Genomic DNA, 14,403 nt, shown 5'->3' on the forward strand with positions numbered 1-14,403 from the left:
AGCATCCCTACCCCCTTTCCTCAGGGGCGTATGGTGTGGATTTCAGTGAAAGGGGATGCTACTGGTGGTGATGGGGGTGGGGGGGGGGGGAGGTGATGCCCCTGCCACTCGCACCCAGGACTGATTTGTCCTGCATTCCAGCCCAGAAGATGGGAAGCAGATGGTGCTGGAGTGGGGAGGGGAGGTGACCAAGGAAGGAGGAGCCCTTCTCTGCAGCCAGCACCCCCCCTCCAGAGATGAGGGGTTGGGTCTCTGGGAGAGAGACGGCAGGGGACAGGTCCTGGCAGTCTCCTCGAAACAGAAGATGAAAGGATAAAGCTCCCCATCTCTCCCCTGTCCCCAGCCTGACAAGACAGGTGTGACACTGCTGGTTTTCTTCTCCAAACAACTTCAGGAGGGGACTTGGCAGGAAGGAGCCGGGGGCGTGCGTGGGGGCTGGGGAGAAAGGGGCGTAGACAGAGGCTCTGGAGAGGGGGGCTACACGTACCACTCCTTCTTGGAAATGAAAGACCCGTCGTTCTGAGAAACCATGTTCTCGGCCAAGTCCAGCTGCTCGGGGTCATACTGGTAGCCCAGAGTCCGGTCCCCGTAGCCGTCCTGACGGGCCTCCGCCTCATCCACCGTGAAGTAGGGCCGCTTGGCATCCTCGTCGTATTTGGGGTGGGGGCCGCCCACCTTGCGCTCGCCCCCTCCGCCGCCCTCCTCCTCCTCCTCTTCCTCATAGCTGCTCCCGCCCAGGGGGCCGGGCTTCTTCTCATCGTCCGAGTCATCCGGGTACTGCAGGTTCTGGGCCATGGGCGGGTGGTGCTGGGGGATGCCCGCCTTGCTGTAGCCGTTGCCGTATACGTGCTTTTTGGTGCTGTAGTCGCCCTTGAAGGTGTGCCGGCGCCGGCGCAGGGCCACCACGATCCCGCCGACCACGATCACCACCAGCAGGATGCTCCCCGCCACGCCCCCAATGATGGCCGTGGGGACCGGCCCGGCGCGCCGCCCTTGTTCGGGAGGAGACGGGGTGTAGGGGAATTCTGGGTGCGGAAAAGACATGGAGGGGGACAGTGTCAGTGTCTGCAGGGAGGGAGGGAGGCAGGGGATGGAAAGGCCAGGAAGCAGGCCCAAGGGCAGCTCCAGTTCCCTAGGCTCCTTGGCGCTCCCTCTGGGAGCCCCCACCCCTTGGGGGAGCGCAGAACCCCTCCAGGAGCCCAGTGCTCCACAGTGTTGCAGCCGGAGCGAGAGGAGAGGCAGAGCGTGCTGGAGCCCCAGAGCCTCTGGCCGTTTCTCCTTGGCTGTGGTGCCATCCAGATCGACCCCCATCGGTGGTGCAGAGAGGCACAGGCACCAGCCCGCCCGAACCCAGTGTCCCCTAGCCACCAGTCACCTGCATGGCACCCCGTGAAGTAAGTGTGCTATTCCGTGCTATTCAACACACGAGGGGACGAGGCTTAGAGAGGATGAATAACCTGCCGGAGGCCACCAGCCAATGACGCAACATCTCTTTTGCAGGGAGAGCGTGTGCACACGTTACCACCACCCCTGTGCTGGACACCCGCGGGTCCCTGAGCGCCCCACGTCTGATTTCACCTGCTCCCCAGGGCACCGGGAAGAAGATGGGTTCCCAGACTGGCCCCAGTGATGCCTGGAGTGCCAGCAGCCAGGGCTGTGGTTCTTGGCTGCGGTCTGGCCCTGCAGGGCAAGGTGGGTGCCAAGGGTGCTGCCAGCCTGGGCTGGAGCAAAAGATGCTCCGTGTGGCTGTGCAGGAGGGAGGCGGGAGCGCACGTGAGTACAGGGCGACGACGCCGCGGACACACAAGGGAGCACGTGCCGGGCACACCCTGGCCCTGTGGCCAGCCCGCAGGCCTGTGCTGATGAGCCTAGTGCGTGTGTACCGACGTGCACCCTGACAACAGGGTGGAAACAAGGGGGCAGGAAAGGTGGAGAGGAGAGAAAGGAAGTGGGTGGGAGGGAGGGAAGGTGGGGTGGGGCAGTGCCTGTGCTCTGGTCAGTACTGCCCCCTCCCTCTCCTTCCAGGGCCTTCCTTGCCAGAGGCCAAAGGGGGCTGGAGGCGAGGCTGAGGGAGGCGGTTCCCAGCACCACCACAGGGTGGCACCGGAGACCACGGCTGGCCACGGTCAGGCAGCGCTGGTGGGCGGTTCAGGGGGAGCCTGGGAGGGCTGCCCGAGGTTCTAGGCCCTCCTCTCTCAGGCCCAGGTAAAGGTGTATGGTTTGGGCATTTGTTCCAGCCTCTGCGATCGGTTCCTGCCAGCTCGCTCCCTCGGTGAGCACCACCGCTCCACGGGAGCCCGGGTCCTCCTCCGAGCCCATTCCCTCCTCCCAGAGCAGCCCCGTGTGGGAGAGGACGGGGTGCTGCCCGCAGCAGACAGGAGCAGGGCAGAGACTCTAGAAGAGGAAAGGACTTCTGGGAGTCCAGGCTGGAAGGGCTCAAGAATGGGCTCACACAGGAGCCCCAAGGAGGGAGGGCAATTTGCCTGCAGTCCCATGGCTGAGCAGGGACCACCCAGATGCCTGTTCCCGGCCTCTCCACGTGCAGGAAGGAGTGGGCAGAGAGAGGCACAACCACTTGTCCCATGTCCCCAGCGCGGGTCACCGAGTGGCTGCCCAATAAATATTTATTGAATATTTGTCCTTACCGCCTACTTCCAGAAGAGTTTCCCTGGAACCTCAAGCTTCTCTTGCTTCACCAGGTTCCATCTGTTTACTGCCTTTAAAAGGGCTGCACACCTGCTCCCCACGAAGGGGGAGCTGCCTCCACAAGGTGTGCCCAAAAGGCAGCTATCCGGAACCCAGCCTCTTCTGTACTTTCACCGTGTCTGCTACCTCTTCCGTTCTCACCCCAGAACTGAGTGCTCTCTCCTCGCTAACCTGCCTCATCACTTCACCCATCTACCCATCCATCTACTGATCTACCTACCGATCAATCGATTGATCGATCCATCCATCCATCCAACCACCCACTCATCCAGCCAGCCAGCCAGCCAGCCAGCCAGCCAATCCATCCACCCACTCAACCCATCCATCCATCCACCCACGCATCCCACCCACCCATCTACACCTTCACCCACCTACCTATCCATCTACTAAGCCACCCATCCATCCCTCCATCTATCTATCCATCTATGCATCCATCCACCTATTCACCCATCTGCCCATCTACCAATCCATCCATCCACCCACCTACCCGATCAACAAACATCTATGGAGCATCTATTTTGCTAGTCACAGGATACAAGAAACTCACAGCCTATCTAGAGAACCAAATGACACCCTTAGGGACAAAGCAGCATGCGGACAATCAAGGGCACTGGCAGAGAAGTGCCTCAGGAGTGCAGGGGAGGGAGAACACTATGACCTGAAGTTAGCAAAGCCTCCTTAGAAAAGACTTACGCCAAGCCTCGAAGGACGGGAAGGACCTGGAGAGGGCAAAAGAATAAGAAAGGCATCCAAATGGAGGGACCTACTTTTCCTTTCAAATCTTTCCATCAAATCTTGTTGACTCTTCCTACTCAGTACATTATCACTTCGTGCCTGGTTTTATGGTAGTAGATTCCTGAATCTCCCACCTCCATCTGGTCTCCGTCCCCTTTTAGTCACTCTGTCCACAGTCACCAGGTTAATTTCCACTGTGTAGACACTACCACTCCCTTTCTCAAAGAGTAGCAATGACGTCCCCACTGCCCATTGGACCGTGCCAGTCTGGGCTTCAAAGCTCCCATCATGCCACTTGATCTTGGCTTTGGCTAACTTGCCATCCTTGCTGTCCAAATTGATTCTCTACTGCAAGTCTTTGCCCGTGCTGTTGGCCCTTCCAGGAATGCCCTTTCTCATTCCCTCGTGCCCATTGCTGCTCTTTCGAGAGTTTTCGAATGGCTGTCTTTTTTTTTTTTTTTTTTTTTTTTTTTGCAGAAATGAGGAGAGGGGTTGAGGAAGTGGCAGCCTCATGATAATTTGGGACTGTTTCCATTCAGGTGTGTTACAATTGTGTGCAGTCTAAGTTCTGTTATACTTATTTTTATGCTTTGACAGCAGAGACCCAAAGAAAAAATAAAGCTCTCCAACATTTTACTCGCCTAGATTGAATATTTTGGGCCCCACTAATCACAGTATGGTAGAGTGTGCTGTATTACCTGTTTCATGAGAGCAGCCTATGTCCCAAATTAGTCTGTAAATTCGAAATCAGAGTAAATCTAGAACCTGCCCACTTTCCACCGTCACTCTGTCCCCATTCCAAGCCACCATCACCTGTCACTTGCATTTTTTAAAAGATTTTATTTATCTATTTGAGAGAGAGAGAGAGAGAGATTGAGAGAATGAATGGGAGGAGGGGCAGAGGGAGAAGGAGAAGCAGACTCCCTCTGGAGCGGGAAGCCCAACATGGGACTCGATCCCAGGACCCTGGGATCATGACCTGAGTCGAAGGCAGACGCTTAACCAGCTGAGCCCCCCAGGTGCCCCTGTCACGTGCACGATTGCAGTAGCTAACTGGCTTCCCCCATTCTACCTTTTCCCTCTAGAGATGATTCTGAACACAGCAGCCACAGAGAGCCTGTGACATCTAGAGAGTTTAAAATGGCCTACATGACCTGTGCCTCTGCTCCCCACCTCTGATTTCATCTCTTGCCTCCCTCCTGGCTCACTCTGCTCAAGGCTTACTCAGGGCCTTTGCACAGGCTGCCCTGCACCCAGCAGACTTCCCCTAGGTGTCCCATGGTCACCCCCTCACCTCCTTCAGGGCCTGGCTCAAACTTCTCATTGAGATCCCCTTCTCACCGAGGCCTGCCCCAACTGCCGTATTTCAAACCGCAGCTCACGAACCCCACCCCAGCACCTGTGACCCCTTGATCCTGCTCTTTTCTCCATGTCACTTTCAAAATGACCGCGTGATTTTTCCAATGTGTTTCCTCTGTCGTTTGCTGTCTGTCCTTCTGTACTAGAACATAAACTCCAGAGGGACAGGGACTTTGGCTCTCTGATGTATTCCCAAGCACCTTGACTGCCTGGCAGGTGGCTAGAGTTCAAGAATATTTGTTGAATGAATTCTGTCAAGGCAAGGCTTGTCTTAGAGGTGAGCCTCTGGGTGTCCTTCCCCTCTAGGTCCTTCTGTTTCACTTTTCCCGCCGCTAAGCCCTAAGGAGATTTACTCTTCTCTGGGGATCTTTCGGGACCAAGGGGAACCCTGGCTATTTTGGCTGCTTTGCGCCCAGGTCTGCCTAGAGGTAGAAGAATGGCTAAGATGACCTTCTGGCGCGGTGGACTTGAGTGCGGATGCCCAGTGACGGTGCAGAGGGAGGAGACAGGAGCACCTAGTTCATCGGCAAGCAGAGGTGGCTGCCTGCTGTGGGATGGAGCACACGCCCCGTCCGTCCTTCCAGCTGTCACTCTCAGCAAGTCAGCCCTGGGGCACTAGAAGCAGAGCCTCAAGGGCCTGGTCCGACAGGGGAGAGAACACAGCTAGGGGTGGGGGCCCCCCGGCCTCCCCCACATCCTCTTACAGAGGGGGCAGCTTGGCCCCCATTCCCGAAGGACTGCAGCCTCTCCTCTGGGATGGTGGGTGGGAGCTCGGCATCCCTTTGAGGTGGGTGGGCTGGTACAGGGGCTGTGCACGGGTCTGAGGCAGAGGGGAGGTTAGGGGTTTTGTCTGGATCCAGGATCTGGAGGAGGTGTGGGGTCAAAGAGAATGTATGGGCTTGCTTCTAAAGCAGGCAGGCAGGGAACGCTCTGGCATCACCCGATGGGGCCGGGGAGCCGGGAGAACTCCCCCTCCCAGGGTGCAGTGCTGTGGCCGCAGGGAGGGCGGCAAGGCCTGAGGTGGGCTCTGGGAAGCCCTGTCCTTCCCTAGCAGCTGCGGCAGCTGTGTGGTGCATTGGGCCACCGGGCAGGGCCTCGCCAAGCTGGAGCAGAACCGAGCCCCCCCCCCCGCCCTGGGGGCCCGGACGCAGCTGCCTTTGCACCGACTCCCCAGCACGCTGCCATTCACCAGCCCGGAGGAAGGCGCGTTTGCCCACCACACAGCCCGGCCCCCCGTTTGCACACTCAGCACGCAGACAGGCGCCCGCCTGCTGGCCAGGGCCCGTTGACACGCTCAGAGGCACGCACTCACGCCCCGGCCTGCGCCCTTGCGGGCTCACACGCACCCTCAGTTCCAGATGGACCCCGAAGCCCCACCCACACCTGGTGACAAGAACTCCCAGTCTAAGAGGGAGACCGGTTACCTTCCGTGGTCATCCCCAGGGGATGAGCCCCGGACTTCACCGGAAGTGGGAACCAGGGCAGACACGCTCCCTGCTCTGCTCCTGGAGTGGCCTGGAGACTCTCATCCCGACAGCCCCAGTCCCAGGGACAGACGCTGCCCCATTTGGCCTCCTTAGTCAGTCAAGGCCATACCCTGAGCACCTCTCCCCGCTCTCTGCATCACCCCCAGAGGGAGAAGGGAGGGGAGCTCACTGGTTTGTTTTGGGACTACTGAGCTAACCCCATGAAATTGCTCCTCAGCTCTCGGCTCTTGGAAATGGGCCCCCGTGAGGGCCCCAGGCCCTGCGGACATGTACGCACAAATTCTGGGGAGTCTGTCTCTCTATCCCCGTGGCCACAGCCCAGGCCTGTTGCTTCCCACTAGGGACACCCTCACTGGACAGCCCCTGGCTGGTCCCCCGGTGCCACCCACCCAGCCTCTCAAATGCTTGCTCTAAGCCACCTACCTCTCTTGTGCCACTTCTCTGCTGAGAACCCTTCAGAGACTCCCCTTTGACAACACAGAGAAAGCCCCACTCCTTCCATTCCTGCCCACTCGGCTCCCACCTTTTTCCTCCCACAAGTGCCCCCTGCCCGCGAACCCCCACCCTCCATCACTGCCCACTCAACTGCCACCGTCTCCAGGATCCGGGGCCCCGAGCAGCCCGTGCTAAAGTGTGTCTGTGCGGGTGCCGTGCCCTGCACACGCACGTGTCTTTGGCACACACCCTGCTGCACGCTTCCTCCCCCTCCTGGCCCAGCTGCTCTTCATTTTCCTCTCCAGATGCGCCCAGGGCAAAGCTATTACCCGAACGGATGGCCAGGATGAAAAATTAAATTTCCACTTATCCATCTCGCTCATGCATTCCCTCCTGACGAGTGGGGCTTGGAGCCTAGGGCATGGCTGTGCCCCTTGGACTGGGCCCCCAGAGAACACGCCAGACACTAGCTGATGCGGGATGAGGGCTGGTGGTGTTGGCGGCTGCTCGGAAACTGTCCGTGAGCACAAGAACACACAGCTCTGAAAAGGCGCGGGCTTCCTGGCTGAGCCCTCCAGAGGGGCTTCGAGATCTTCCCTCCTTCCCTCGGGACGGCCAGCTAAACAGCTTCTGGGCCCATCAATGATTCAGTGAGTGTCACGCTTCCCTGGCTTCTGCCTAACTGGGCTGTCAACAACAGGGTCCTTCTGCAAGGCCCTTCTCCCCACCCGTGTGTGTGACTTTGGTTACCACCCCTGTCCCTCTCCGTACCTCTGGGGAGCATAGGAGGCCAGGCTCTGTGCCTCTTCCAGCTGGAGCCCTGGGCAGCTTGGCCCCCTGGCCCCAGGCCAGCGAGGCCAGCGAGGCCTGACCCCAGATCCCACCGGAGCACCAAGGCAGCCATCAGCCCCAGGGAGACAGCCCGCCTCCACGGCTGCCTTCTTTCCTCTCTGTTCTGTAGCCGGGGCCTGGAAGTGCCGCCTTCCCTTCCTCCCTGCTCCTGGACCTGGTGTGACTCCCTGAGGGACAGCCCGCACTCACGGGCATCCTGCATCCTCTTGTGCTTTGGGAGAAGGGATGCCCTGACTTGTCCCAGCCCTGCCTCTGGGGCTGGGTAGCACCACTTGGTCCCATAAGCCTAGAAGGGCCTCTGGATGGTCCACTCATGCCAAGGGTAGGATCACGATGGGGGTGGGGGTCACTGCTCCCAGGTTTCTTGGTCTCCTCCCCTGATTTCCCAGTCCGCAGTTTCCCCAAAGGGCCTGAGTGCTGGAGGGTGACGCACTGGTGGTGGTGGTGGGGCCACCATCGGGGAAGGTACCCCCACACAGGGAGGGCTCGGTGTGTGCGAGCCGGTGGAGCAGGCATCCGGCCCGAGCTAAGTGTCATGATCTCTGTATGACAGACTGCCAGGAAGAGCCACACACTGAGGCCCGTCTGTGTTGTCCCTCCCAGGACACGCCTCGCTGTGGCGTGGTCACGCTCCCGTGTCTGCCCCGTGGCCCCACGGCCAGAGCTCGGGCCCCTGTGAGAGTCCTCCTACTGAGCTCGGCCCACATTTTCTCCAGGAGGGGACAAGTGTGTGCTTCAGCCCTTCCCCCCACCCCCCCAAATTCCAGCCTGGGGGACGGGCTGCCTTAGCTTTTGCCAGGCTCCTCCCAGACACTTCTGCTATACCTCACCCAGTCGGAGGGCCAAGGGCAGGGAGGTGAAGACAGCGGCGAACGACCAGCGACTCCACCTTCCCCCGGGGAGGGTGGGACGGAACGGCCCACGGCAGGTCGGTGCAGACCCCGGACGCCGTCAGGATGCTCACTGGGCAGCTGTGCCTGAGACGTACCCACAAATGAGGTCTCCGACTTCTGAGACCCAGGCCCACAGCTCAGGCCGCTTCAGGACGAGCCCAAGTGCTGTGCCTGCTGCCCGGGAAGCACGGCCCAGCCTCCTACACTCCCGAGCCTGGCTCCACAGCTCCGTGAGGTCACTTGCTGCGTGGGACACGCACCCTCTGACGTCACTTCCTGTCCATCTCAGCAGCAGCATGACACCACTCCCTGTCCCAGGTGGTTCTTTCTGTCACTTTCTTATCCTGCAAGCAGCTCAGCTACCATGTTAAAGACACCCCCTCTTCCGGCTGTGAACGTGGGATGGCGGCTGTCCCCCTCTACTGGCTTGTTTTGACCCTTCCAGTAATCATGATAATGCTAGAGAGTGAGCTAGTAATCATAGAGCACGGGCCGGTTATTGACAGACTGGTCTGCGCTCGGTCCTCGGCCCACATTTTGTAAAATTCTGATAATAAGCCTTCCAGGCGCCTCGTCTTACCCCCATTTTCAGAGGAGGACCTGTCCACGTCCCAGCTGTCTGACGTTGACGCCCATGCTCCTTTCATGGGGACGCCTCCCCCAGAACATCCTAGTTCCTGTGCTCCCTCCCTTGGCCCTGAGAGGCTGGAGGCTGAATGTCCTCATCTTTGCTGACGCAGAGAAAAATGCAGGGAAACCAGCAATTCAGCTGAGGGCACACGACCACCATGGCTCTGGGCCACCTCCTTGTTTTCCCTCCAGTGTCCCTGCTTGAGGTAGGCCTCGCCCTGTCGCCCACATGGGTTTCCTGAACCGCAGGAACTGATGAGCTCCACCTGCCAGCCCACCCCCGCCGAGCCAGCACTGCACCACACGGGCAGGCTGACACCGTCCCCCACCACCCCCCGCCCCCCTGCAGCATTGTTGCCAACGGCACTTACTTCCTCCCTGCTGGAGCCTCCCCCCGACCCCTCTCTGATCGGGGGTCACCCTGTCTCACACAGCCTTATAACAGAGGAAAGAGAAAAGCAAAGCCAGGCCAATGGCCAGAGCTCAAGGGGAAACTAGAGGGGGAAGAGGAGACACAAACTTCCTGCAATGACACAACCCAAAAGTGGGGGGTGTCGGCAGTAGAGGAAGCCGTGGGTCGGGGGAGGGAGGCCGGGCAAGGGCAGCTTCCTACCTGTGATGTTGACCTCCACCTGGCCTGAGCGCGTGCCGATGGGGTTGGTGGCCTCACACACGTAGGTCCCTGCCAGGCTATAGTTGATAGGCCCCCTGAAGAAGAGGGTTCTGTTCTGGGCCTCCACGCCCTTGGGGAGAGAGCCGTTCAGCCTGCGGGGATGGGGAGACAGGGCAGAGGGTTAGGACTCTCGGGCCCAGAAGCTGCCCTGGTGTCACCCACCTGCCTCCAAGGCTCCCAGCCTTTTTGCTGAGTGAATAATGGGCAGGGTCTGTCTTGGAAGGAGGACAAACAACCACAACAATAATCTCTTGTGTTTCACACTGGATGGGTCCCAGCACTGACATGCAGACGGGACAGGAAGGTACTTGGTCCCACTGAGCAGATGAGCAACTCCGAGTTCAAGGTCAAGGAATACAGCTGTAAGTGACGGAACTGGAGCCCTCGCCAGCTCTTTGACTCCCGGCACTGTGCTCTTCCGGAGACTCCTGGTTTCTTGGGGTGCTGGTTAGTGGTACAGACGTCTGGGTCCTCACCCCGGATCTACTGAAGCTAAACCGCGGAGCCACGGCCTGGAAATCTGTATTTTAACAAGCTGTTCGGGTAACCACCAAGCCGGCCCTGGCCCTTGCACCTTCAGAAGCACTCCTGGTTCCAGAAGTGGATGGAAGGTGAGAGTTAGCTGGGCCATGCCAGCGCCTGTTACCTCCTGGAGAAATAATATGGACAGAGTGTGGGCGGCCATCTCCTGGCCATCCACATCAACCTGCTTCTTGGCTTCCCCACGCCTGTCTTTCTACGTGTTCCGTCCAGTTCTTCTCTGGGACGAACCTTGGCTCAGGTCATCAGAGTCGGCTGGAGGGGCGCGCTGGACCCTTTGAGAGCCAGGCTCAAAGACTGGGAAGCCAAGAACCAGGTGACGGGATATGGGGCAAGCATGCCTTGGACACAGGCATGCTGGGCTGACGGGTGCCCTCCTTGAGAATCTGGGGGTGCTGGAGAGAAGGAACGGGAACAAAGATCTGGGATGCTCCAGAAAGCCAGCTTCCCTGGGGATACCTCGATAAAAATAAATACTGGGGGCTGAGGTGGGAGTGACTCAGACTGAATCACCAAAGGAAAACGACAAAATTCTTTATTAGGGAGAAGAAGGCAGGCAGATTCTGAGGGAATCCCCCTCCGGCAGAATGGTTTGTCCCACTGACCCTGATGCTGTCAGACGTGGGGGTGTATGTGCCTGGGGTCTCTCGCGGCCACTCTCCTTCTTGCTGAGAAACCTGAACCGAGACCCTAATTTCCTCCCCACTTAATGTTCCTGGAGGTAGGCACTTACGTGGTCCAGTGGTACTCGGTGGCGGGGGGATTAGCATCAGCTTTGCACGTGAGCTTCACGTCCATTCGCTGCAGGTACCAGTTCCCATCAAACCCCTCGATGGTCACTTCGGGCTCGTCTGTGGGGCAAGGGATGATGCTTGAGAAGGGGGAGGTCAGGAGAGCAGGGCTTGGGGGGAGGGAGCCTCAGACAGGGAAGGGAGGGAGGGTAGCAGTGACATGGAAACAGCTGGAAGAGGGAGAGAGAAAGGGGAAGGGTGGGGATCACCAACCCTCAGAGCGGAAGCAGCAAGGGGTCTGAGAAAGGACAGATGAGCCAAGGAAGGAGATGGGGGAAGAGAGGAGGGAGGCCAAAGTACCCCCAGGAACAGAGACGGAGGGGAAGGCTCGAGGGGTGAGAGAAGGAAGGGGTGGGGAGAGCGGTAGGAGAGAGAAGCTGAGGAGGAGGGAGGGCTGGTGTGACTGGGGTGCTGGGAGGGGACAGTGGCGCCCACCGCGGGAAACCGGCCCGCACCCGCCCTGCTCACACTGCACGTTAAGGGTGAGGCTCTCCCGGAAGCGGTCCATGTGGTAGTTGACGACGCAGGCCAGGGACTGCTGGTGGGCTTCCCGGCTGGGCACCAGGCGGTAGCGGCTGATGACAGTCACCGTGCCGTTGGGGTTCCGGATCTCCTGGTACTCCGCTTCGCCCTTCAGGCGTGTTTCCCAGGACACCACGCTGGGAGGCTTCCCATTGGCCGAGGTGCAGGTGGCCACCAGCACCTTGTCGTCCTGCCCCTTCTTGGCTCGAAGCACTGCCTGGGTACCCTCTACCCAGTTGGTGGGTTTGGCTGCGGGGAAGCGGAGGGCGCCATGGGACCAGCGCTCCCGCCTCGCCCGAGCTGTGCGGGCCCAGGATGTCCCCCCTGGCCGTCCTCGCCTCTCGGCTGTGCTGCGCCAGATCCCTCCCGGCACTTCTCCCGGGGACTGCTTCACGTCTAACCCACGTCCTGCCTGCTCCTGGGCTGGTACCCGCTTCCGTCAAGCAGAGGCCCCTTCTTAGAGCCTCGGCCTGCTCAAGGCAAGCAGCTCATGCGGCTCTTCTTACCGTGGTGTCTGCACCGTCTGCCTGCTTCCTGGTCACCCACAAAGCCCCCAGGAGGGGCTCCGACCTGAATCCTGATCCTCCTTTCTGTCCGTAGCTAAGCCCCCCCACCCCCCCCCCCCCCCCAGCGCACCGTGGCACAGCCTGGCTGGAAGCGACCGGAGGCGCCGCGCCTGGAGCGTCGGGAGCCTGCCGCCCCAAGGAGAGGGTCGGGGGCCACGGAGGCACACGGCGAGGATGGCCAAGCCCGGGCCCCAGGCCTCTGCGCAGGCAGGGAGGGAGGGCTCGCGCCCGCTTACCCATCACGGTGAGGTTGAGCTGGCTCTCCCGATTGCCCGCGGGGAAGGTGGCGAACTCGCAGATGTAGACCCCCTCGTCGTCCAGCTCCAGGCGGGAGAGGCGGATGGTGCCGTCGGTGAAGGAGGGCCGCAGGAACTCCACGCGCTCGCGGTAGGGCGCCAGCACCGACACGCCCATGGCCGGGTTGTAGATGGCCACGTTCTGCTTGGAGCCGTTGGTGGCCTTCTGCCACGTGACCTGGGTGATCTTCACGCCGGGCAGCGGGTTGGCAAAGCTGCAGTGCAGCACCACGTCCGTGCCGACGAAGCCGTACATGGAGTCGTTCACCTGCACCACCTGCGCGTGCGGCCCTGCTCGAGGGAGACGCGGGGGGCGGTCAGCGCCACGCACGGCCCCCCGGCCCCCGGGCGCCCTCCGTCCTCGCGAGCAGCACCACTCTTCTGACGCGGGGCACACACAGTGATTGCTTGTAATAAAAGCACTCTGGGCGATACTGAAAAGTATCGAGACGAAAACGGCGGCGCCCGGGATCCCGCCACCCAGAAATACCACTGATAATCTCGTAGGAACGATCCTCTCCTACTCCCTTCTCTCTGCATTATTTGCGTTCCTCTGCATGACCATCTTTTCCTCACACAAAGTCAGCATCATACACCGTACATATTGTTCCGTAAGCTGCCTTTTCACGGGGGTGCGTGGTGGGCTCCTCCTCATGGCGGTCAACACACGCCCCCACCCTTGTTTCTGGTGAGGAGGGTCGAGTGCACTGCTTTCCTAGGAGCCACCAACCACGTCACCTTCCTGGGCCTCAGTCCCCTTCTGGCAAATGGGGCATAAAATCCAGTCCTCCACCTCACGGGGTTGCTAGGAGAACCAAATGGGACTAAGGAGAAAGTGTGTCAGGAGACAGGAAGCGCTGCCCACATGGCTCACGGCGGCCGCCATGATGGCCACCCCCACAGGTCTTCTCCTTTAAGGCTGAGTGCCCACGCTCTGGGGAAGGGGGGGACACTGGCTCCGTCCCTCTCACCCAGCCAGGCGGGGAGAAGTAGGTGCTGTGCAAGGCTCCTGGTTACCTTCAAAATCTAGTCTTGGCACTCGACATCCCCCTCATCTGTGCCCTGCCTCTTTGTCCACATCTCTCCACACAAGATGCCTCAACCACATCAGACTGGGCCCCTCCTCAGAACACGCCATGTTTCATGTTCCCCTCCTCCCTCTCTCCCTTCTCCTAACACTCCTAGACTCTTGCTCATGCAGTTCCCTAGAAGGCCCTAGAAGGCTCTTCCCCTTCTCCACCAATGGATCTCCCACTCAGGCCACCTTCTTTGGGAAGCTGCACAGACCTTCCCCACCACCTGCGTTACAGATTTCCTGCCTTGGAATGTGGTCGTTCATGCCTCTGACTTCTCCAGAGTGGGATCTGTGTCTTTCCCATTGCCGCATCACCAGTGCCCAGCCCAGCGTCAGGCACACAGTAGGTGCTCAGTAGATACTTGTTGCCAGACAAATTGCAATGGAACCCACGAGAATAGAGATTTGCAAGGAGGAGGGAGCAATCAGTGGCATCGGATGAATGAATCAATTCCCCCTAGTCTCCTCACCGATGGCTTTATTCCCACCAGAATGGCTTGTTTGAGCTTCACCCACACCCTGAACCCGGGGCAGCCATCCCCTCCGGTGGGTCTCCCCGGGGCTCATTCCTGAGCTCTGTTACTGGCCGTGCCTCTGTACACTTCGTGTTGTCACATCCTTATGGCACTCAATTTATTGAGCGCCATCAATGATATCAATGCCAGGCCCTGGACTGACTCCGAGGCAGGGGGATGGCCTCAATGGTCCCCCAAAGGAGCCTGGGGTTCAAGACTAGAAACTTGGGGCTCCTATTTGCCCCTGCCTGAGACACAAAAGCAGGTGCTTGGAAGACCATGGCAGGTGAAAGCTGCTGTCCCCAACCCCTCCTGGGGGTACAGGCAT

The 14,403-nt window shown here is 59.7% G+C and overlaps 1 protein-coding gene across 1 annotated transcript in view; it reads right to left on the reverse strand.

Annotated features, from left to right (window-relative positions):
- Positions 1–417: 417 nt before the first annotated feature.
- LOC100469560 (nectin-1) overlaps positions 418–14,403 on the reverse strand; it is a 59,433-nt gene continuing 45,447 nt past the window's right edge. The window contains exons 2-6 of the mRNA XM_011216734.2: positions 12,426–12,776; positions 11,570–11,872; positions 11,044–11,161; positions 9,711–9,862; positions 418–1,025 (exon numbers count right to left, since the gene is read on the reverse strand). Of these exons, the coding sequence (XP_011215036.1) occupies positions 478–1,025; positions 9,711–9,862; positions 11,044–11,161; positions 11,570–11,872; positions 12,426–12,776 (1,472 nt within the window). The 3' untranslated portion in view covers positions 418–477. The remainder of the gene's footprint in view (positions 1,026–9,710; positions 9,863–11,043; positions 11,162–11,569; positions 11,873–12,425; positions 12,777–14,403) is intronic.

This window comes from Ailuropoda melanoleuca, chromosome 8 (genome assembly GCF_002007445.2).
Source record: "Ailuropoda melanoleuca isolate Jingjing chromosome 8, ASM200744v2, whole genome shotgun sequence".
In the NCBI taxonomy this organism is placed as follows: Eukaryota; Metazoa; Chordata; class Mammalia; order Carnivora; family Ursidae; genus Ailuropoda; species Ailuropoda melanoleuca.